General features: G+C 39.4%; 1 protein-coding gene across 2 annotated transcripts in view; it reads left to right on the forward strand.

The window, feature by feature from the left end:
- rhpn2 (rhophilin, Rho GTPase binding protein 2) overlaps positions 1-22,326 on the forward strand; it is a 58,832-nt gene that overhangs the window by 2,626 nt on the left and 33,880 nt on the right. For both annotated transcript variants that reach the window (XM_061814848.1, XM_061814847.1), the window contains exons 2-3: positions 14,806-14,921; positions 22,011-22,139. In XM_061814848.1, coding sequence (XP_061670832.1) covers positions 14,806-14,921; positions 22,011-22,139 — 245 coding nt within the window. The remainder of the gene's footprint in view (positions 1-14,805; positions 14,922-22,010; positions 22,140-22,326) is intronic.

Here is a 22,326-nt window from a genome sequence, read left to right on the forward strand (position 1 = left end):
TTTAATCAGAGACATATTTTTTAATCATCAGTGTGGATTCATTCACTGAATGATTTGGCATCAATCTGACACCATGTAAACATAAGTCTATTATCGCTGGTACAAATAATCACACACCAGTGGTGCGTAATCTTGCTAAAGTTAAACTTGATTTGATTTAATACAGGGCAGCACGGTGGGATCAGCTGTTAAAGCGTTGGCCTCACAGTTCTGAGATCCCGGGTTCAATCCGGGTCCCGCCTGTGTGGAGTTTGTATGTACTCCCCGTGCCTGCATGGGTTTCCTCCGGGTATTCCGGTTTCCTCCCACATCCCAAAAACATGCAACGTTAATTGGACACTCTAAATTGCCCCTAGGTGTGATTCTGAGTGGGGCTGTTTGTCTCCATGTGCCCTGCGATTGGTTGGCAACCAGTTCAGGGTGTACCCCGCCTCCTGCCCGTTGACAGCTGGGATAGGCTCCAGCACTCCCCGCGACCCTCGTGAGGATAAGCGACAAAGAAAATGGATAGATTGATGGATGATTTAATACAAGTAAATACAAGGACGGTAGTTCACATCCAATATTGACGCCGATATCTTTAAAAATAATCTCGGTGGATGTATTCGAAGTTAAGCTGTGTGAGATATTGTAAAACTTGGCTAATCGGATGCCATGTAAAAATGTAAAAAGGCCAGTATTCCCCATGTTATACAGATATTTGTATTTGTTAATCATGCTGTTGGATGAGTGCACCTCCTAGCACTGTGTGACGCTGCACAATTTAGTATCAGTAAGCTAGCAAATAAATACACGGTCAGTATCGCCAATATGGTACCAACGCTGATATTTTTAAAGGATTTTGGTGGATGTATCTGTATAAGACTAAATAAAAGTAAGTCTTGCCTATACCTTATAAATACTGATAATTCAAATTAAGGTGAAGGCAAGTTGTAAGAAAGATTGTTAGAAGTGATCATGATCATACCAAAAAATGCAAGGCTACTATTACTGTTGTAATTCTGAGAGAGATATACTGTATTTTAATATTTAAGGTGAGTGCAATAGCACATTGGTTGTGTGTGATAGTGTAAGATTTTATATTGATCCAGTACGAAGTAAATACAGTAAAAGCCCAGTATCACCAATATGATATTGATGCTGATACTTTGTAATGATTGTGCTTGGTGTGTCTGACTCCAAGATGGTTTTCAGACTGGTTTGAGTTCTGTCACAGTAATTACTATTTTTGGCTTATTGTTTGATGAATAAAAATGGACACGATAGTTATTACGAACTTGATAAATGGTCGCTGTGTCATTAGCCACTAGTGGGCCCATGGAAGGCTGCGGAACCGATGTTGGCGTCCATGCAATACCCCAGAGGCTGGGCGATTATGCAAAAAGTAATGATGATAATTATTTTTGATTGATCTTGAAATCAAAATTATTAAACAAGATATTCAGTGATTTCAAAACCTAGTATTTATTTAATTAACAAAACTCAACTTTAAACGTAATGTAATAAAACAACCAGAAAATAAATGGAATTTATAGAATAAAATAATATATTAAAAAATAAAAATAAAATACAAATGTAAATGCAGACACCTGGAAAGTTTCGCGCACCTGGGGTGACTACTGTCTTTTCTATATACATTCATTAAAAAAATCCTCTCAATCTTCTAGCATTTAGCAAAAATTAATAATTTTGGTAATTTTAATTGACTTAAAAATTAGAACATTTTAGTCTTTGATATCAGATAGTTGGGGTTAAACTCTTTGTCTTTTTATATATAAAGCCATGACTGCATCTACTGTTCCTGCTGTATGCACCTTGGCCTCTTGTGGGCAGTATGGTGTGATGCATGCATGAAGCATATACATAACAGTAAGCTAAAAAACAGTAGAAGAAGAACTCGTAGCTCGGAAGAACATATGCCCATTAGTATTGTTGTATTTTCTGCCTGCATGTGTTATTTCAGTGTCTTTGCTTGACCGAACGTTATTTGAAGGCAAATCCCTCCCATGAGCTTGTGATATGCAAGCTAATGTTAGTGAGTCATTCAATTGGATTTTCCATTGACTGCTAGCATAAGGTGGCGTTTTTTTTATTTACGTTTTTAAATGTCTTGGATTAAAATATTCAATGTGAGAAAATATTTTTATTGTTTAGTTTTACAGTAAACTCCAATTGGGGTGTCAATAAACGTCTTCAAGGGCGCTCAAGGAACGCAGAAGAACATGAGACACAGGTTGCTACCAACAACACAGGCTGTGTTTACAGCATAGGAGCTTCCATATGCAGTGAAGAAAATTAGTATTTGAACACCCTGCTATATTGCAAGTTCTCCCACTTGGTAATCATGGAGGGGTCTGAAATTTTCATCGCAGGTGATAGAGATAATCTAAAAAGAAAAATCCAGAAATCAAAATGTCTTGTTTTTTAACGATTTATTTGTGTGATATCGCTGCAAATAAGTATTTGAACACCTATCAGGTAGAATTCTGACCCTGTTCGTCCGCCTTTAAAAGTCCTGAATCAGATGCACCTGTGTGAGATCGTTAGCTGGATAAAGACACCTGTTCACCCCATACAATCAGTAAGACTCAAATTTTCTAACATGGCCAAGATCAAAGAGATGTCTAGGTACATGTCCGCTGTGAGAGAGAAAAATCCAGAAATCCCAATGTATGATTTTTTAATGATTTATTTGTGTGATTCTTCTTCTTTTCCTTTCGGCTTGTCCCGTTAGGGGTCGCCACAGCATGTCATCTTAGCCTATCTCCTGCATCTTCCTCTCTAACCCCAACTGCCCTCATGTCTTCCCTCACCACATCCATAAAACTTCTCTTTGGTCTTCCTCTCGCTCTTTTGCCTGGGAGCTCCATCCTCAGCATCCTTCTACCAATATACTCACTCTCTCGCCTCTGAATTATGACCAAAAAGTTCCATTTTGGTCTCAGCTGACCACAAAACCTTCTCCCATGACTCCTCTGTATCATCCAAACGGTCATAGGCAAACTTAAGACTGACTTTGACATGTGCTGGTTTAAGCAGGGGAACCTTCTGTGCCATGCAAGATTTCAAACAATGATGTCTTTGTGTATTACCAACAGTCATCTTGGAAAGGGTGGTCCCAGCTCTTTTCAGGTCATTGACCAAAAATTGTACAACTCCACACGGCTGGAAAGGGCTACGGAGAAATTGCCAAGCAGCTTGTTGAAAAAAGGTCCACTGTTGGAGCAATCATTAGAAAATGGAAGAAGCTAAACATGACGGTCAATCTCAATTGGAGTGGAGCCCCATGCAAGATATCACCTCGTGGGGTCTCAATGATCCAATGAGGAATCAGCCCAGGACTACACGACAGGACTTGGTCAATGACCTGAAAAGAGCTGGGACCACCATTTCCAAGGTGACTGTTGGTAATACATTAAGATGTCATGGTTTGAAATCATGCGTGGCACAGATGGATTCCACTGCTTAAGCCAGAACATGTCAAGGCCAGTCTTAAGTCTGCCAATGACCATTTGGATGATACAGAGGAGTCATGGGAGAAAGTTTTGCGGTCAGGTGAGACCAAAATTGAATTTTTTGGTCATAATTCCACTCACCGTGTTTGGAGAAAGATGAATGATGAGTTCCATCCCAAGAACACCATCCCTACTGTGAAGCATTGAGGTGGTAGCATCATCCTTTGGGGGTGTTTTTCTGCACATGGGACAGAACGACTGCACAGTATTAAGGAGAAGATGACCGCACCCATGTATTGTGAGATTTTGGGGAACAACCTCTTTCCCTCAGAGCAATGAAGATGGGTCGTGGCTGGTGCTTTCAACATGACAATGACCCGCAGCCACACACAGCTAGGAAAACCAAAGACTGGCTCCGTAAGAAGCATGTCAGGGTTCTGGCGTGGCCTAGCCACTCTCCAGACCTAAACACAAAAGAAAATCTTTGGAGGGAGCTGAAACTCCGTGTTTCTCAGCGACAGCCGAGAAACCTGTCTGATCTAGAAAAGATCTGTGTGGAGGAGTGGGGCAAAATCGCTCCTGCAGTGTGTTCAAACCTGATGAACCACTACAGGAAACGTTTGACCTCTGTAATTGGAAACAAAGGCGACTGTACCAAATATTAACATTGGTTTTCTCAGGTGTTCAAATACTTATTTGCAGCTGTATCACACAAATAAATAAAAAAATATATACATTGTGATTTCTGGATTTTTCTTTTTAGATTATCTCCCTCACAGTAGACATGCACCTACGATGAACATTTCAAACCCCTCCTTGATTTCTAAGTAGGAGAACTTGTAATATAGCAGGGTGTTCAAATACTTATTTTATTCACTGTACAACTGGTGCTATGGCACATTCATTATATCATTTTACATTATTTTAACATTTTTAGGATTGTGAGAAGGCAAAATTTGTATCATGATTACCTTTGGATTCAGGCCTCCTCCATAGTCCTGCTTCATTTGCTGTGTGCGCATAGTACACGACACAGGAAAATCTGATATTATGTTTGCTAGCCCGTGAGCTAAGGAGTTAAACACCACCGCGGTGACTTTTTTTAAAATGTCAGTGCGTTACTTTGAGTTGTTGTGTGTGTGTTAGTTGGGGACTAACAGTTCACTATTTATTAAGCATAACCCCAGTGGCACTCGTTATTTAGCGAGTAGTTGTCTACAGTAAACGGATTTGTTTGACAGGTGAAGGGCTCACCTTCAGTGGACCAACCACACAGCCTTCTTTTTCATGATGCCAGAAGTATAAGAAAATATTGTTTACTGTGATAGTTTTATTAAAAAAAAAAAAGGGTCCTAAAAGGTTTATCGTAACCAGCCTAACTGGGTGTCACGGGCCTGACAGGAAGGACGTTGTGAATTCTTTACTGTTTTCCCAGTGTTGCCATGTGAGTGTTGTGACAGGCGCACTCCATCCCAACATTTCCCTTTTGTGTCTGTCAATCCCCTTCGGAACGCCGTCTGGATTGAGGCTTTCACGGCCCTTCCAGTGTCTGTGCGAGAGTGGAGCCTGGCACCACTGCCGCTGCCTCCTTTAGTGAAGCATGTACCGGTCTGCACACAAACTCACTCACACACACATACACGCTAATGGACACATAGTGCGAATGCTTTATGCTCAATCTAGTGAGACCTTATAGAGACCTTGTATTAACCTACATAATATTAGTCATAATTAAACACAACAAAAACTAATATCAAATGTGAAGTATTTTATTTTGAAAGGTGGAGGCATACACTGGATAGGAGAGGAATGAAGATTAGCTGAAGTAAACCAGAATATATGTGCATGAATCAGGGATGAGAATTTTCCGCCGATCGGCGGATTTCCGACTTTTTCAGACCAAAATGAACATTCTCGAGATAAGCGCAAATCCGTTGAAAAAAATTTCAGGAGCGGGGGCGTGGTGAAACGTGCACTTGCCTCTCGGTGGTGGGCTCCGAGCTGCAAGTTCAGCTCAGTGCTAGCACAAGCACGACTATCATATGCCGTTCTAACTTGCTTAGTAGTGTAAATATTTGCATTTTGCGACAAAAACATTAAAACTTGTTTGCGGCAGATTACTCTATTGGACAACATAGTTATACAGTATAATGATCCAATCGTGTTAGTGGTTAATTGAGTTTCACCATTGCCATGTACATGTGTTCTCGGTTCTCAGAAATCGCAGTGTAACTTGTTAGTTAGCCAAGTAATGGCGCGTGGTACTTCGCGCGAACTGGGCGACGGTGTGTTCAAAGTTTTACGATGGCAAAAGTGTTAGAAAAAAAGGATGAAGATGGAGCGAGGGCAATTGACAAGGATGCTGGAATCAAAAACTGTTTCAGACAGGCATGGCTTGAAAAAAGTGTAACCATGAAGATGGGGCCGAAAACGGCATCAACATGTCTAACCGAACACATACAAAAAGTGGACATTCCCGGCAAAGTGCTGTGCACTCTGTGTTCCGATAGGAGCAAAAAATATCCAGGTGGAAACTCAAACCCACCCCCATCGACAGACATTTTCAGTGTTTTTCCAAATTGGTCATTCTTATCCCTGATGAATGAGAAGGGGGGAACGGTGAGGCTCCAGGGAGAAGAGATGGCGAGGGTGGACGACTTCAAATGCTTGGGTCAACAATCCAAAGCAATGGTGAGTGTCGTAAGGAAGTGAAAAAACAGGTCCAAGCAGGTTGGAACAACTGGCAGAAGATGTCTGGTGTGTGTATGTGACAGAAGAGTCTGCTAGGATGAAGAACAAAGTTTATAAAAACAGTGGTGAGACCAGTCATGATGTATGGATTAGAGAGGGTCAGGCTATCCATAAAAATATTTTGGTTTCGGGAAACAAGAGTGGGGAAAACAAGTAGGTAGGTAGTTTTTGTAAAGGTACATTCCATGATATTCTGCAAATATTTTGGCCCATATACTAACAATAAATATATTCACCATGTTAATGTAGTATTTATTTCTTCATATTTTCAACTTCCCATTAATCACTTAAAGAGCCACTGTCATGAAATGGATGATTTTTAGTTTATTAATGAAAAAACGGCAGCCAATTTGGGCCCATACGGTTTTTTTTTCCACCACAAAACAGGATTTTGATGTATACAGCTTTTTTGTAACTCCCGCCATGAAAATCCTCTCGAGGGATTTTTTTTTTCGAAAAGAAGCAGCAGGTGACGTAAAGGACAGAAGTGCCCCCAAGTGGACTTGTTTGTTTCCATTAGTTTTACCTCCGGGAAGGTAGCTCGTTTCTCTCTGTCTGTCTGTCTGTCTGTCTAAAATGGATATTGAATGTAATCATATGAAGTAATATTAAGATAAATTCATTCAATATACTTCAGTGTATTTGTATGAATAAAAACATGCTTAGTCTACATGAATAATTGTTTACCTTTTATATAGAATTTAACAATAATAGCCTTATTTTTAAACATTCAAAATGTTTTTCAGTATTTTTATTTGCCAAATGTACATAAATTTTCCTGCAACTAATGAATGTCTTTATTTGGCATTTAATAAAATGTTCACAATATTTGCTGAAAACTTGCACAATTGTGTTGTCAATTTGTTCAGAAAAAAAGGGTTTGAGACATTTCTCTTCAAACTTTAAACCTACCTCGTACAACCTTTGCTCGCACACTTTCTTAATGATTCACAAGTGTTTTGCTGGCTCTGGCCCTTTTGACTGCAAGGGAGTTACTGCGGTTCCTCTCGGAAAGATGGCACAAAGAAAAAGCCAAATCGTCAGGTTTCTCCTCCCGTTTACGTCACAGCAGCTGGCCCACTGCCGCCCAGCAGCCAGAACCTTAAATTGAGAACACGTGTCCTGCTGGGTCGGCCCCAATGCAACACATACAGTACATCTTGTTTCTTACACCAATTCTTGTTGTAAAGGAACAAACAACCCAACAACGTGTTAAAACATTTGCAAGACGTGTATTTATGTGGCAAAAAAAGGCCTTGGTGCATTGGTTCTCAAACTGGGGTCCTTGGATTATCAGTGATCTGCGATCTATAGTATTAGGGGTCCGCAAATATTTAATTGTATATGTTGGGACATTGATCCATTTTCTGAGCCGCTTATCCTGTTAAGGGTCGTGGGAGTGCTGGAGCCAGTGCCAGTTGTCATCGGACGGGAGGCAGGGCAAGGTATACCCTGAACTGGTTGCCAGAAAATCTCAGGGCACATAGAGACAGACAACAGTCACCCTCACAATCACACCTTGGGACAATTTAAGAGTACCCAATTAATGCATGTTTTTGGAATGTGGACGAAACCGGAGTGCCCGGAGAAAACCCACACAGGCACAGGGAGAACATGCAAACTTCATACAGGCCGAGCTGGGATTTGAACCCCGGTCCTCAGAACTGTGAGGCCAACGTTACACAGCTGCGACACCGTGCCGCCTATATTGGGACATATTAAACCAAATTATTCATCTTACCGTAGCGTGGAGCCAACTAAAAACTCAAATTTGATTGTGATGGATCATAAATGTGACATCCCTACATGAATAAAGTCAGTTTTTACAATATTTCTATACGAACAAACGGTATATTATTATAGAAACAGCTAAACATACTAACTTTTTGCCATTTGCCAACTACCTTAGCGTGCAATTTTAAAAATTTTTTTTAGGATAAAAAAATAGGTGCACGTTACTGCGTGGGTGCATCGCATTCCCCACCAGTTTTACAGGTTCACTCAAAACAAAACAAAAAACAACAAGGGGGGGGAAAATAGCTGTTCATCATTTTCTTTCTTTCTTTTTTTTTTTTTTTTTAAACATAACTCCATAAGATTAGTCACTTATTGAAAAGTGTTGGTGCTTATACAACTCTGTTCCGGAGCGTTGGTTAAGACTTATGGATGAATCAGGGCTTAACTTAACCAGTGTTCACGTTGCCCATTCACCACCTCACCAATGGGTATTTGAAACCGCATGTGGCATTGTGAATGCTCCCCACATTAGCACGCCAGCAAATCAAAATCACCTGTTTCAAAAACTTTCCAAAAAGTTGAAGCAAGCGTGCTCATTTGGACCTGTATGAATGGTATTAGTGGTTTAATTATTTCACTTCATTCATGAAATGCTTCAACCCGCTGTCTAGTCACTGCTAGCTAAGCTTTCCCAGCTGCTGGGTAGCGACATATTAGGGAAGAGAATTTGGCTAATGGATGGACTTGTCGAACCAGCGCTATAGAAGATGTTTTTTTTTGCAGACTTAATAGTGCAACTTTGAATTGTCAATGAAATTTAATTGTATCCATAGTTTACTTCTCTCCTGTTAAGCATTTTAGCTACTTAACGTTCCTTACAAACGTTTGGGTGTTGATCCTTCTAGTCTTAGTCTTCCCCTCTCCATTCTTTGTGTGCACTGTGTAATTGTGTATAATTGTCACTCCTCCTCCCTCTATCTAGTTCAGTGATTGGTGCACGCATGCATGCATGCACTGTTCGAGTGCTGCTTAATTGCTGTCCCTCTCTGCTCAGCAGTGCCCAGTGCGAGTGGGAGAACTGGGGTGGGGGAGGGGGGTTGTACCTTGCACTTACTTCAAATGATCTAAGAGTTGTTTTGAGATCTACTCATCACTATGTCAAGGACCCCCCCCCCCCACCGTACACTGCACATGTGTACCAGTGGGCCCTTTTATTTTTTTTTTTACATGCATCATAGAAAAATGAGGTTGCCATTATCCCCAATGTAGTTACATTCTAGAGTCCTGAAGAACCAAGTCCTTTTTTGGAGAATAGAAAATGAAGTTTTTCCAATGCTAAAGTTCTGTTGTGGGGGGGGGGGGGGTGACATTTACAGAATAATATGGCAAAAATTCTGATATATTTTTTTAAAAATTCACTTAAAATATTTCCTTCCCTTGTTAACTTTGGCTTTTTACCCCAATAAAATTAAGCTTTTTTTAGGGGGGTGGAGGTAGTCCTCTATTCTCATAACATTGCAACTTTCTTTCTCAAATGTATGAATTTATTGATGAAAGGTAAATGGTGTCGGAATTCTCACAATTGGTGTTTACAGTATACCTCCAATTTCTTTCAATGCATACATGCTAGCATCGGTATTTTTGAGTGAAGCAAAGTTTCTGTTAAACAAAAAACCTCAGTGAAGTATGAACATTATCGCGATATCAAATTTGTTGCATGAGCCTTGGCAGGAGAAGGCGTGTCTTCGGCTATGAGTCAGATGGCATGCGCAACGGAGTAGCTTAGCCGAGGAACCAGATATCTTGCGTTGCAGAATGAGACTCGGAAGTACCATCATAAACTTCATCCTTCTACCAGAAAAATATCTGTTCTCTGTAATGTAATGGAAAATCTCGGGTGACGCACCCTGTGCAGTATGATTGGCTGTTGCATTGCTGGAGGACGTGATGCGGATGTATCCTTGGACTCACCATGGCTTACTTGCGACTGTGCAGTTGCTTAGTAAATGACAGAGAAGAAAAAAAACTTTATATTAAACTTGGTAGAAAAACGTGGTGCCCCATGTCATGAATCACACGGAACACGTGGACGGAACTGGAGCATTTGAACTGTTTTCAATAATTGCTATTTGTATTTCATTCATGGTTCCCTCCATCTTGACTTAAGGCCCCAGTTCCAGCTAAAGAAACATAGCCCAACACATGATGCTGCCAGCACCATGCACGGGATGATGTTCTGATAGTGATGGTGGTCAGTGTTGTGTTTGCATCAAAAATACCTTTTGTAATTATAGTCAGAAAGTTTAACCTTGGTTTCATCCAACCATAACACATTTTATTTTTACATTTTACTCATGTGTTTGGGAGATTTGAAGGTTTTTATTTTATAAGCCTTCCCTCTTGCCACTCTTCATCATACATAGCCCAGACATATGAAGATGAAAGGAGATTGTTGTCATATGTACAGTACTAAACAGCCATTACTTTCCAGAAATTCTTGCAGCTCCTTCAATGTTTGTGTCAGCCTCTTGGCAACCTCTCTGACCATTTTTCTTCTCATCAGATTTGGAAAGTGTCCAGTTCTTGGTAATTCCATTGTTTTGCCATATTTTCTCCACTTGATGATGCCAGTTTTTCTCTGTGTTCCATGGTATATTTAATGTCTTGGAAATTAGCATTTGGACTTTTCTTGTATGATACGTCTGAATAATGAGAACTCTGCTAACGATGGCTCATGCTGGTAAGATATAACCCAAAACAGGTCAGTAAAATCCTACTGGAAGATCTGAACTTTACTTGTAGTTAATAAGAGGCACTTTAATTAGGTTTGAATGTAATTTGTCAATTATGAGTAGAGCCACGAAGTCTCATTTGTTCATTTTAACTAAAGATTTTTTTTTTCTTAGTGACTTAGTGTGAGACTAACTGTGGAAAATTTTGAAATTATTTATCTCTGTGAATTTTTTTACGTCACAAAATCTTGGCATTTGATGAGGCGTGCTTAGACATTATATCCACACAATAGTTATGTTTTTTTTAGCGTTAGAATTATGAGGAAGTCCTTGGAAAAATTAACGCTAGTATGGGGTTCCTAGACCCTAAATGTGAATGAAAAGACAGAACAACCGACTTGTGCAGGGGACACTAGTGGGTCAATCTATCTTTTCATAATGAGTCTAGTATGAGGCTCTGAATGAGTCACTGCTTATGACTACAGGCTGGACTCGTTGTTTTGCGCCTTAATTGTTTGAAAGAAACGCTGCTTTTTGTGAGTGTGCCAGCAGGGATGGGTCATGCTCCTGTTGTGGCCCCATGGGTGTCCTCCCACTGACCTGTGAGTTTTGACCACTCAAAATAATCAGAATGCTTTCATGATAGTTAGCTGCTAAGGGAAAGCATTGAAGGTGAGGATGACCTAAGACTTTTCCTTTTTTAGTCATGTTTGGTGACCGTTGGGTTGAATTGTCTGGAGAAATACAGTGTAAAATTGTTGGACAGTGGAAGCTGAATAGGGTACCGTGCACCCGCCTCTCGGTGGTGGGCTCCGAGCTGCAAGTTCAGCTCAGTGCTAGCACCAGCACTACTATCATATGCCGTTCTAACTTGCTCGGTATAAATATTTGCATTTTGCGAGATAAACATTAAAACTTGTTTGCGGCAGATTACTTGATTGGACAAAAGAGTTATACAGTATAACGATCCAATCGTGTTAGTGGTAAATCGAGTTTCACCATTGCCATGTACATGTGTTCTCGGTTCTCAGAAATCGCAGTGTAACTTGTTAGTTAGCCTAGTGATAGGGCGAACTGAGCGACGGTGTGTTCATGATTTTTACGATGGCGAAAGTGTTAGAAAAAAAGGATGAAGATCGAGCGAGGGCAATTGACAAGGATGCTGGAATCAAAAACTGTTTCAGACGGGCATGGCTTGAAAAAAGTGTAACCGTGCAGATAGGACCGAAAACAGTATGTCTAACTGAACAGATACAAAAAGTGGACATTCCCGGCAAAGTGCTGTGCACTCTGTTTTCCGATAGGTGCTCAACCCCCCTCCCCCCCATCGACAGACATTTTCACTGTTTTTCCAAATTGGTCATTCTCATCCCTGTTTGACTTACAATATTTACTGTAGAAGACACTTTATTAAAGACTGTGTGGTTTTAGATACTTATGTAATTGACAGGTTTTAGTGAAAAATATAAACTTAAAAAAAAAGAGTACTCATGGAATCACTGCTTCCCTCTCCCCCCCCAAAAAAATCATGAAAAAATTACCAATATGTATTTTATTCTCATTTATAACGCCTCTATCCTTATAGTGCATATACTAGTTCTGAGCGTAAAGTCTGTGCAGAATATGAGACAACAAAATCAGCCTTGGCTAAAAGATTAACATTTGGTATTAGCATTAGTGTGCTAGTGATAACAATTTTGAATGAAAACAAAACTCTAATTACCATTCAGCTCACTCATAGATCATATTATATGTACATTACACATCAAATCACTTGTGAAAAATCATGCTTTTCCATCTGTCTTCAACAAATGTCCATGCAGTAAACGTGGACAGTGGCCAACTGGTTCTCAGGGAGACAAATGTGTTTTCATTAATACTTTTTACTGCCTCATTGCAGAAATTTTTACATTGACCAATTATTATTTACTGTGATATTAGTGACATCAAAGCAGGAATGTACCCCATTTGATCACAATGTCGTTCCTACGCAGCTCACAGGCATTTAGGGGTCATAGCGTCTTTGGCATGGTATTTCAAAGAATTATGTGTTGTTGGAAATTCTAAGTATTGTCCACGGTTCTTGCCTCAGTTAATTTCTTTCTTCTTTACGTCTCAGCATTCCCACTTCATTTTCAAAGGTAAAAGGCAAAAGGAATGAAAAACACAGAGTTTGGACTTATTCAGTTAAATTTTGTATTACTTGCTGCTTCCTGCCAGGATCATCACCTTGGAATGTGGTTCCAATCTGATAGCTACAGAACATAGAGAAACGGAACAGTATTATCTTTATTGACCGCTCCTTATTCTTTCACAGTCTCGATCAGGCAGTGATGTCACTAGGACAAGTTACATTGGCTTGAATGATTAATACCGCTGAGTGTTTTACTGTGTGTTTGCTGAGAAATGGGTGGCAACCATGGGACTTCCACCCTTGAAATGCAGGAAGGATGTCATAGGTGGTTCGCAGGAAACCCTTAAAATACATCATGACAGACACACTTAGTCTTTTATGTGCACCATCTGTGTTTTTCTTGTTTTCTCATGAAGGTCAATAAGATCACTAAAATATTAGAAACAGCTATTATTGGAGAATAGTTATGGATTACAATTTAACACCTATCTGTTTCACGGTAAGGATCAAGCGGCAAAGAAAATGGATGGATGGATGTTTACCGGCAGGGTTGAGGTTTCAAACTACGGTTAGAGTTTCAGGAGTTCTAGGTATGACTTCAGGCCAGGATTATGGCTTCAAATTAGGGGGTCAGTGAAGGTACTGTACCTGGGTTAAGATTTTAAACTTTTCAAACTAAGATTGTTGTGATTTTTAGCTTCTGAGGGTTTCAAATTAGGGTTTGATAAAAGGTTAGGGTTTCGAGTTAATGTTTCAAATTGGGGCTAAGACCTAAACTTTGGGTTTCAAATTTGATTTTCAAGATAGGAATAGGTTTTGAAGTCTGGGTTAGGATTTTAAGTAAAGGTTGTGGTTTTAAAGATTTGAAGACGCATTCTGGTTTTAAGTTAACGTTTCAAGATGGGTTCAGGCCCTCAACCAAAGACTGTTTTAAATTTGGATTCAAGTTTGGCTTCAATTAAGGATGGAGTTTCAGTAAAACATAATGATTCAACATTAAGGTTTGAAGTGGTAAAACACAGTTACGGTTCAAAGAAACGTTTGTTTTAAAACCCTACTTTGTTTCAAACTAGTCATGTTATGGTTTCAAGCAAGGGTTAAACGTTCTTGGTAACATTTCAAGAGAGGGTTGGGGTTTCAAATAATGGTTTGAAGCTCTGGTTAATTTCAATTTAGGGTTTGAACATTGGGTTTAGTGTTTCAAGCAAAGATTAGGGTCTCAAAACAGATTTTGATTTAATTTTGGGTGCTAGCCCAGGATTTGCAGTTCAAACTGGGATTGGAGTTTTAGGACAGGGTTAGGGTTTTATCAGAGTTTCTAACTAGGATTAACGCCTTTTCAAAGGCCTCCATTTCAAAGCGCAATGTTGAAGGCAATGGTGGTGTGACCATTCCATATTTGGAAGTTTTGACGTTCTATCCAAAGTAGAAGACAGCATCTCAGCAAGATGTCGCTGTCTATTTCACAAAAGAAGGGCCTGGTGTTGCTCATTTTGAGAAGGAGGAGGAGCAGAAAAAAAGGATATCTGTTCATCCCATTGTAATTGCTCCATCAGAACTTCACAGAGTTTAGGTTTGTTCAAGAGCTACAATTTTAGCAAGACTGCTTTTATGTATCCTGTATTTCAAGGGAAGCAGAGATTTCGGTACACAGAGAAACCACATGGGCTTTTTGACGTCACCGCTTCGGAATTGTATCTGATGTGATAGAGTGCAAGATGCCCATTGCATTGATCAACACTTGGCATCACGTCAAAATGTGCTGACACTCTTTCTGCAGACATAATAAATGAAAAATTTGAGGTTTTAGATGAGTCAAGTGCCAACTGTTGTGTCAACCGGCCTTTAGGTTTTCAAGACAGGGTTAGGGTTGTGATCAAGTGTTTCAATTTGAGTTTGTTTTGGCTCACTTTTATCATTTCCCAACACAAGGGAAGATGAAACTACGATCAAAGACATCAAGTCAATTATATTATATGTTTTTTTTGTCCACCAGGGTTGTAACCCATTTGCCCAGACAGGACGAAGCAAGCTGCAGAACAAGCGAGCCAGTCTGAATCAGCAGATCATCAAGCAAATGAGAATGCGAGCGGGAGCAGAGAACCTTCTTAAGTAAGGCCTGGTATACACACAAAGATTTATTTTTAATCTGCTACAGACGCCACACATAAAGATTGAAAATTGCGCATTTAACAGTGTTGGTCCCTGTGTGTGATTATATTCTGAGAATCTTAACATAACAGACCACACACACAAAGATTCTATAGCACTGCTGATCTCCAGGTCTTACATGATCACAGAAAAGTGAAGGATGAGAATCACATACAGATACACGCAATTGTTTCCTTAGAGTTTCTGAAGGTTGCCGGAGGTGAGTGCCTTGTAAAATGGCAAGCTCGTCAAAAACTACTTGATTTGGAAATTACATTTTGCTATGTGAAGTCATACAAAAATAGTTGCTGAGTTTATTTTTATTTCCTCTATGTTCATCAGTCTTCGTTGTTTCTTTGATTGGCTACATTCTTTTCCATCATGACTCGATGACGACGACAAAGTTTTGGCTATAAACGTATTCAAAACGTTCATTATTTAAGATTGTTGGACTTGACCTATTTCAGAGCCTAAAATTGTCACAAATCCACTCTTGATAGAGATCAGATCTAAGGAAAATTTTATAGGAGAATCGCATAAGATTGTCTGGAGTCTGACGAAGGGGCAAAATCAGCACAAAAAAGGCTGATTGTTGTGATGTGTGTACCGGGGCTAAGACGACAAACCACAAGCAATGGTTAACATGCATTTGGCTAGAAAGCATCAGAGCGGTTTGCATACCCTCCATTAAACACATCGGTATGCTGTCACTCATGTTTGTGTTGGATTCTGTCTTCTTTCATCATTCATCACGAATTCTAAAAGGACAAAGGTGAGTCAGTGCAGCATTCCGTCTGGCAACAATCCTCAATGATAACTTACTTGGAAAACAAAGAAGAGACTATACATGAACAGGAACATGGCAGTGACAATATTCCACTAAACACATACCAACCTGTATGACAGGTATTTAAAGCATTAGGGTATCAAGCCTGGCTTTAGTCTTAAAATTAGGGTGTCGACGACCCTGGTTTAGGATTCCAAATTAGGATTTTAAATCTGGCATAGAGTTTCAAATTGGCCCAGAGTTTCAAATCAGTGTTTCAAGCCTGAACAACAGTTCCAGACTTTAGTTAATTTTTGAAGGCAGTGGTTCTAAATAATATTTCATACCTGTGTTAGGGTGTCAAACTAGAGTTGGGGCTTCAAATTAGGGTTTGAAGACAAACTTAATATCGTAAATTAGTGTATCTGGTTAGGCTTGTGGCACTAAGTTAGGGTTTTAAACAAATGTTAGGTTTTAAAATTACTGTTGATCTTGTGGCTGATCAGCTGGCGCTCTCTCTTTGAGCCTCTGCATCCTGAAGGGATTATATATCCTTCTGCTTTGTACTGTACACAATATAGTACCATACAAAACACCACACTTGATTTAATATTTAATGTTTAATTTAACCTTTAATTTAACCCGATCCTTCTCGCTGTGCGAGGTACGAATCAATGGCCGTCCAATTGTAGTTTTGTAGATTTTGGATAACATTTCAGGATTTTTATTCAACTTTACTGCCTTGTCTGCTTCCTCGCAATTCTCCTTGCTACCATTCTTTATTTATTTTTTTAAAAGGCTACCAGTTGTCTACAAAGTGACAAAGGTAACAATATGTCTCTTCTACGGGACTGCACTTTATACATAAAACAAAAGCATGTGGGGCTTTTCACTGTTTTCAACCATTTGCATGGCCTGGCATGTTTCATTTTTATCGTCGTCTAGCTTCCATGCGCTCCCTCCAGCTGAGTTTTGACCAAACAGTGATGGCGTCGTTTATCGTTTATCTCTACTTCCTACATAATTTAAGCTCTTTTCTTTGAGTAAGGAGAAATAAAAGGTTCAAAACATCCATCGCATTTTGTAATGATAGAAATTGAGGAATCAAACACAAAAGACCTCATTTGGCAACGTGATAACTGATATTTCGGACTCTGCAGTATAGTAATTATAATGACAGGTCCGAGCACAGTTGCAGGAATATGTTTGATTTCCACCTTAAACTGTTTACTTTGTGTTAATTTTGATGACTGAATGCAACCTCTAATAAGTAAAACTGCATATTGCACATCCTTTTGTATTAGTTATGACATTTTGATTTAAAAAGAAATGCTTCTAAGTTTCACTGAACCTGTAGACCGATTGGTTTTTTTTATTATTATTTTGAGATCCAGCATGAACATTGCGATATATAAAATTTTATCCATTTTGTACTGGTCTAAATTAGGGTTCCAAGCCTGTGTTAGGTTTTTAGTCTCCACCTTTGCTATTAAATTTGAGTTTCATGATAAATTTAAGCCTTCAAATTAGGGTTTCAGAAGAGGATCAGGGTTTTTAATTAGATTTAGAAGCCAGATGAAGGTTTCAGATAAATGTTTCACATTTGTGTTAGGTTTCAATTAAGAGTTTGTTTCAAGCCAAGTATAAAATTTTAACACAATTTGACATCAAATCTCAAACCTGAGTTAGTGTTTCAAGGGTTTTCAAAGTTTTGAGAGTTGAGCAAAGCAAGACTAGTTGCTTTGAATTTGTAAAAATTTTTTTTTTATATGGATCAAATGCATTGTTGCTTAACGCAATAGTATGTACTTTTTGCACACCGCCAATCGCCCACCCCCCACGCACACACAAAAAAGCTCAAATTCTGCATTGCAACAAAAGATCAGAGCTGTCATTTGCAGTGCGCCACCAACCCGGCCAATGCGGTTAATTAATAGGGCATGGACTGAATATATGCAAAAATATTTTGACAAATACAGCAAGATGTTAGAGGAGCTGAATGGCTTATTAGCATTGTTATCTCCTCTTGTAGTGAAATGACAAAATAAATTGTGGATAATATCTTAAAAATAACGACTGTGCATAAAGAATGTCCTGCATTTTTCCCCTCAAATATTTGTCAAACTTTAAGTGACATGACTGTCCTGATAACTCTACGTGACAGCTTCTTTATCCTGCTTCACACACGAGGTTTGAACACAATGGAGAAGTCGCCTCCTCTTCTTCTGTGCTGTTTTAAATACAAACAACTGGAATGACTTGGCACAATAAAAGCAGAACACAAAACTTCAAAATAGAAGGACTTTTAATAAAAGAGTCTGTGCATTTGTAGCGTGGGTGTGTTGCAGCCTTCCTGTCTGGTATATGGCATTCCTGCAGTGCTTCACATAGTCTGCCCTGCTGAGTTGTGCTCACCTTTTTTTTTTTTTTTTTTTTTTTTTTTTTACCTTTACCCCTTCCACGGAGTGCATGCGCTGTGATGTGAAGCCTTTTCAAAAGAAAATAACAAATCTTCACTTCAGCCTTTATTGTTGTTATTATTATTGTTATTGTCTTGTGCGTGTGTGTGTTCTCCTGTGTCTATCAGCAGCAAGTGAGATCATCTGGTCTGACCAGTTTGTCTTTATCTTGTGTAAAGAAAATACATCATTATCATGGTTTGTGATGGCGAGCAAGTATTGTACATAGTGTTATCTGATATGGTTAAGATTGACATTTTGTAAATTCCCTTACTACACATTAAATGTCTTTTACCGGCACGATTAAATGTATTTGTTGACTACAGATGGTCTCAAACATGGTATAAGTCTTAGGGTAGCTGTTAAGATAAGTGGTTTACTATTTACCTTATTAATATTTAAATTATTATTAATAATAATACAATTTAATATAAACCTTTACTATTGCTATTGTATACATATCGTGGTGCTTTCAAGTCCGAAAGACGTAGTCTCTCCAGCATATCTTGGGTCATCCCTGGGGCCTCCTCCCGGTGGGGCGTGCCCGGAACACCTCACCAGAGAAGCATCATGGAGGCATCCTAAATGGATGCCCAAGCCACCTCATCTAGCTCCTCTCAACCCAGAGGAGCAACAGCTGTATTCTGAGCATCTCCTGAATAACTGAGCTTCTCACCCTATTTCCAAGGGAGAGTATGGACACACCGGGAGGAATCTAATTTCGGCTGTGTACTTCCCGATCAGTTTCTTTGGGTCATAACCCACAGCTCGTGACCAAAAGTGAGGGTAGGAATGTAGATCGACCGGTGAATAGAGAGCTCCTATGCCCCCACAGTTTTATTTGGTCACGTTTTTCATGCCTTTGTTGTTTGCATTTTTGTTAAGAATTTGGCAAAGGAGTCACAAGTCAAACTGGCAACTCGCGTCAACTGCAGTCAAGTCATTTGACTCGAATCCCCCCCCAGCTCTGGTTTAATTAATGTAGAATTTCAATCAAGTGTATGAATTCAAACTAAGTTCACTGGTTGGAAAATTAAGTTCGTAGTCTAGATTGTTAGTTCATTGGTTGGTTAATTAATCTTTTAGTTAACAGGTTAATGAGTTCGCTAGTTCATTAGTTTGTTTGTTGGCATTGCTAGGAAGTAATCTAATAATCTGATCAAATGTGCGGATTGAAGAATTTATTTTACAGGACTGGAACAGTATCCCAGAGTCAGTCTTGTTGGATGTGTACGGAGTGACACTTTATTTTCAAGGAGGAAGATTTTGTTGAAACCCCAATGAGCAGATCGGATTCGGTGGCATTATTCTTAAACATGCCGACCTCTCTAATTAGAGGGTGAGCGAGGTGATGGCACTTTAGGCTTTGATTGATGACAGTCAAGCAACATGCTGTCCTCCCATTACAAAGAAAGCCAGATAGCGACGACACATTGCATCCTATCAACCTGATGCACACAAAGCATCCAGAGGCTAACATGGCAATGTCTGTGAACGTAACCTTATCAAGGTTGTGCAGACACACAGTGCTGATTTTTGGTACATTTGCATTCACAAGTAATGGCCGACCCCCCCCCTAAAAACATTTGTAATTGCCTATACTAATATTTTAAACCCTGAATATATAACTAGAGTATTATAAACTGCGATTCCCTAAACCTCTTAATTTGATATAAATCGGTGTCAGCATTTTCCTGGACAACTGATGTCTTACATTTGTTTGGATTTGAAATAGCATTTAAAAATTAACTCTGAATGTTACAAGATAACACATTACTTTTTTTATTGTTACAGTGTGTGTATTTTTAAATATATTTAACAAATGAAAATTAAAGTGAATGCAATTTCAATTTTGTATAATTTTTAAGAAAAAATAACTACATTTAGAAGTGTATTATTTTGGTACTAATACTTTTGTTTTGTCACCAAGAAAAAGGAGCTTACCTTTTGAATTTTTTTTCAACCTATTTCTCATGGCTCAATTTTTTTTATTGAGCACTTTCACTCATCATTACTTCATGAGTGATTTTTCAAATTTTGAGGAGCAATTTTTTTTCCCCGTTTGATCACATGGGAGTGCAAAGGAAGGGTTTTATTGAAGTGAACTTTTCAATGCCATTTGGTATAAATGAGCTCTTTTGACTCCAGTAACATTACCATAATATACAACATTCGATAAACAGTACCAGATTTATATATTTTTATAAAGCGTCATTTCAAATGGGCACTGCATTCTGGGTATTGACATCAAATAGAAATGTGCCCGATGCCTGGAGTTTTTAGCAGTAGTCACAGTAGCAGCCCCTAGCAGCGGTGAACGCTCTTCAGCCGTTTCAGTTCAAGCCAGAGCGTGATCATGAAAATGAGGAGTGAGAGGCAGAAATGAGAATGAAAATGATAGGTGAAAAGAAAGTCCAGTTGGTCATTTTTCTGAATGAATCTCATTTAGTGTGGTATTCCTGTAGCTACTACTTAAAAATAACAACTGAAAAAAAAATCCCAAGAGCCCCATTTAATTTCTGCCATTGTCCCTGGTACTTTTGTTTTTCCTAAGGTTAGAAATTTATTTAGCACCTACTGTGAGTCAAGTTGTATGCTTAGCTGACTATTTCTTACTGATAACTCATTGTTCGGTGGTGAGTTGTGGTCTGGTGGAAGGTACTGGGTCAGCGCCTCCTTATCCGTCTTTTTGCTTAACCCTTAAGTGTCACACGCTGCCGTCTTTGCTCCTTGCGGGGAAAGATAGTCGGCACTGCATTGAATTTTTAGCTTTCGTTAAGACCCTGACTCTGCCTCCCAGACATGCAAGTGAGCTATCCCATGAGCTGGGGGTGTTCAAAGGCTTCAAACAACCACAGATCTTTCGGCAGCTCTTCCGGCCACATTCTCCCACCATTTCCTAAACTTGATCTTTTTGAGAAAGCTATGAATGCTTACCTCTTTATTGCATTCCGTCCTGATTGAAAATTGCATCCCAAAGTGGTGCAATGTGGCATTTTTAACTTTTGGCTGTCGATAAGTTATTCGCAAATGACGAGGTCATCGCCGCCGAGAGCAGCAACATAACAATATTACAAAAGCCTTTGTATTTCATTATTCCCAGAATTCTTTGCAGACGCTATACATGGCGGTGACAGCGTATCAAATTATGATCAAAAGAAATGTTTTTTTTAACTTATAGGAAGAATTTATAAATATATACCACTGTATTTCAGTGGTAGAGGTCAGTAGTTGTAAAATTAAATGTATTTGTCTTTTCAATTGGAGTTTACTGCAAACTAAACATACATTGTAACTCTCACTGATTTGCGCTTTGTTAATTTCACCTTAGTCCTTCGGGCCTCTGCAGGATCGTACTTGGTTGTGAAAGGTTTGTTGACTGTGATGGAAGAACACATATTTCGAGCCTTGTAGCTGCTCAGCAGGGAGTGTATAAAGGTGTGGTTACAGCATGTTTCATAAACAGAAGTTGACATTTTTATGTGTGTGGCATTCAGCAAAAATCATTCAATATTAAACATTTTAACGGAGGGGTCAATAACGCCCAGATTTTTTGCAATTTTCCAAAGGACACGTTCACGATCCATGTATCGTGGGTGTTTCTTGTACTTCTTTACTTGCACTTTGTTACCTTCCAAAGTATATTATTGAAGCGTTCCATGGAAATAGAGTTCAGTTGACAGCAGACATGAAAGTAGCATGACGGAGGAATGTGGTCTGGAGGTATTACATCATATAATAAAAAGGCTGACTGTGTGTGTGTGTGTGTGTGTGTGTGTATTTGTGTGTGTGTGTGTGTGTGTGTGTGTGTGTCCGTGTCCACAGGGCTACCTCCAACAACAAGGTGAAGGAGATGGTCTTACTGGAGCTGAGCTATGTCAACTCGAATCTGCAGCTTCTCATGGGCCAGCTGGAAGGACTCAACAGTTCTGTGGAGGTCTACCAGAGCAGCCAGTAAGCACAACCGGGTGGTAGCCATCTTCTCTGTTAGTGTATATATGTGCTTGCGGTGGTTAGTTTCTCAAGAACACGTTAAGAAAAAACATCTGCTCCTGCTCATGGTGAGGACTGCTCATTATTGGTCTTTAATTGTGGGGTAGTACTCCCCCCGGTTATTTAAACATACGCCTGTGTGCCACAG

This window comes from Syngnathoides biaculeatus, chromosome 3 (genome assembly GCF_019802595.1).
Source record: "Syngnathoides biaculeatus isolate LvHL_M chromosome 3, ASM1980259v1, whole genome shotgun sequence".
In the NCBI taxonomy this organism is placed as follows: Eukaryota; Metazoa; Chordata; class Actinopteri; order Syngnathiformes; family Syngnathidae; genus Syngnathoides; species Syngnathoides biaculeatus.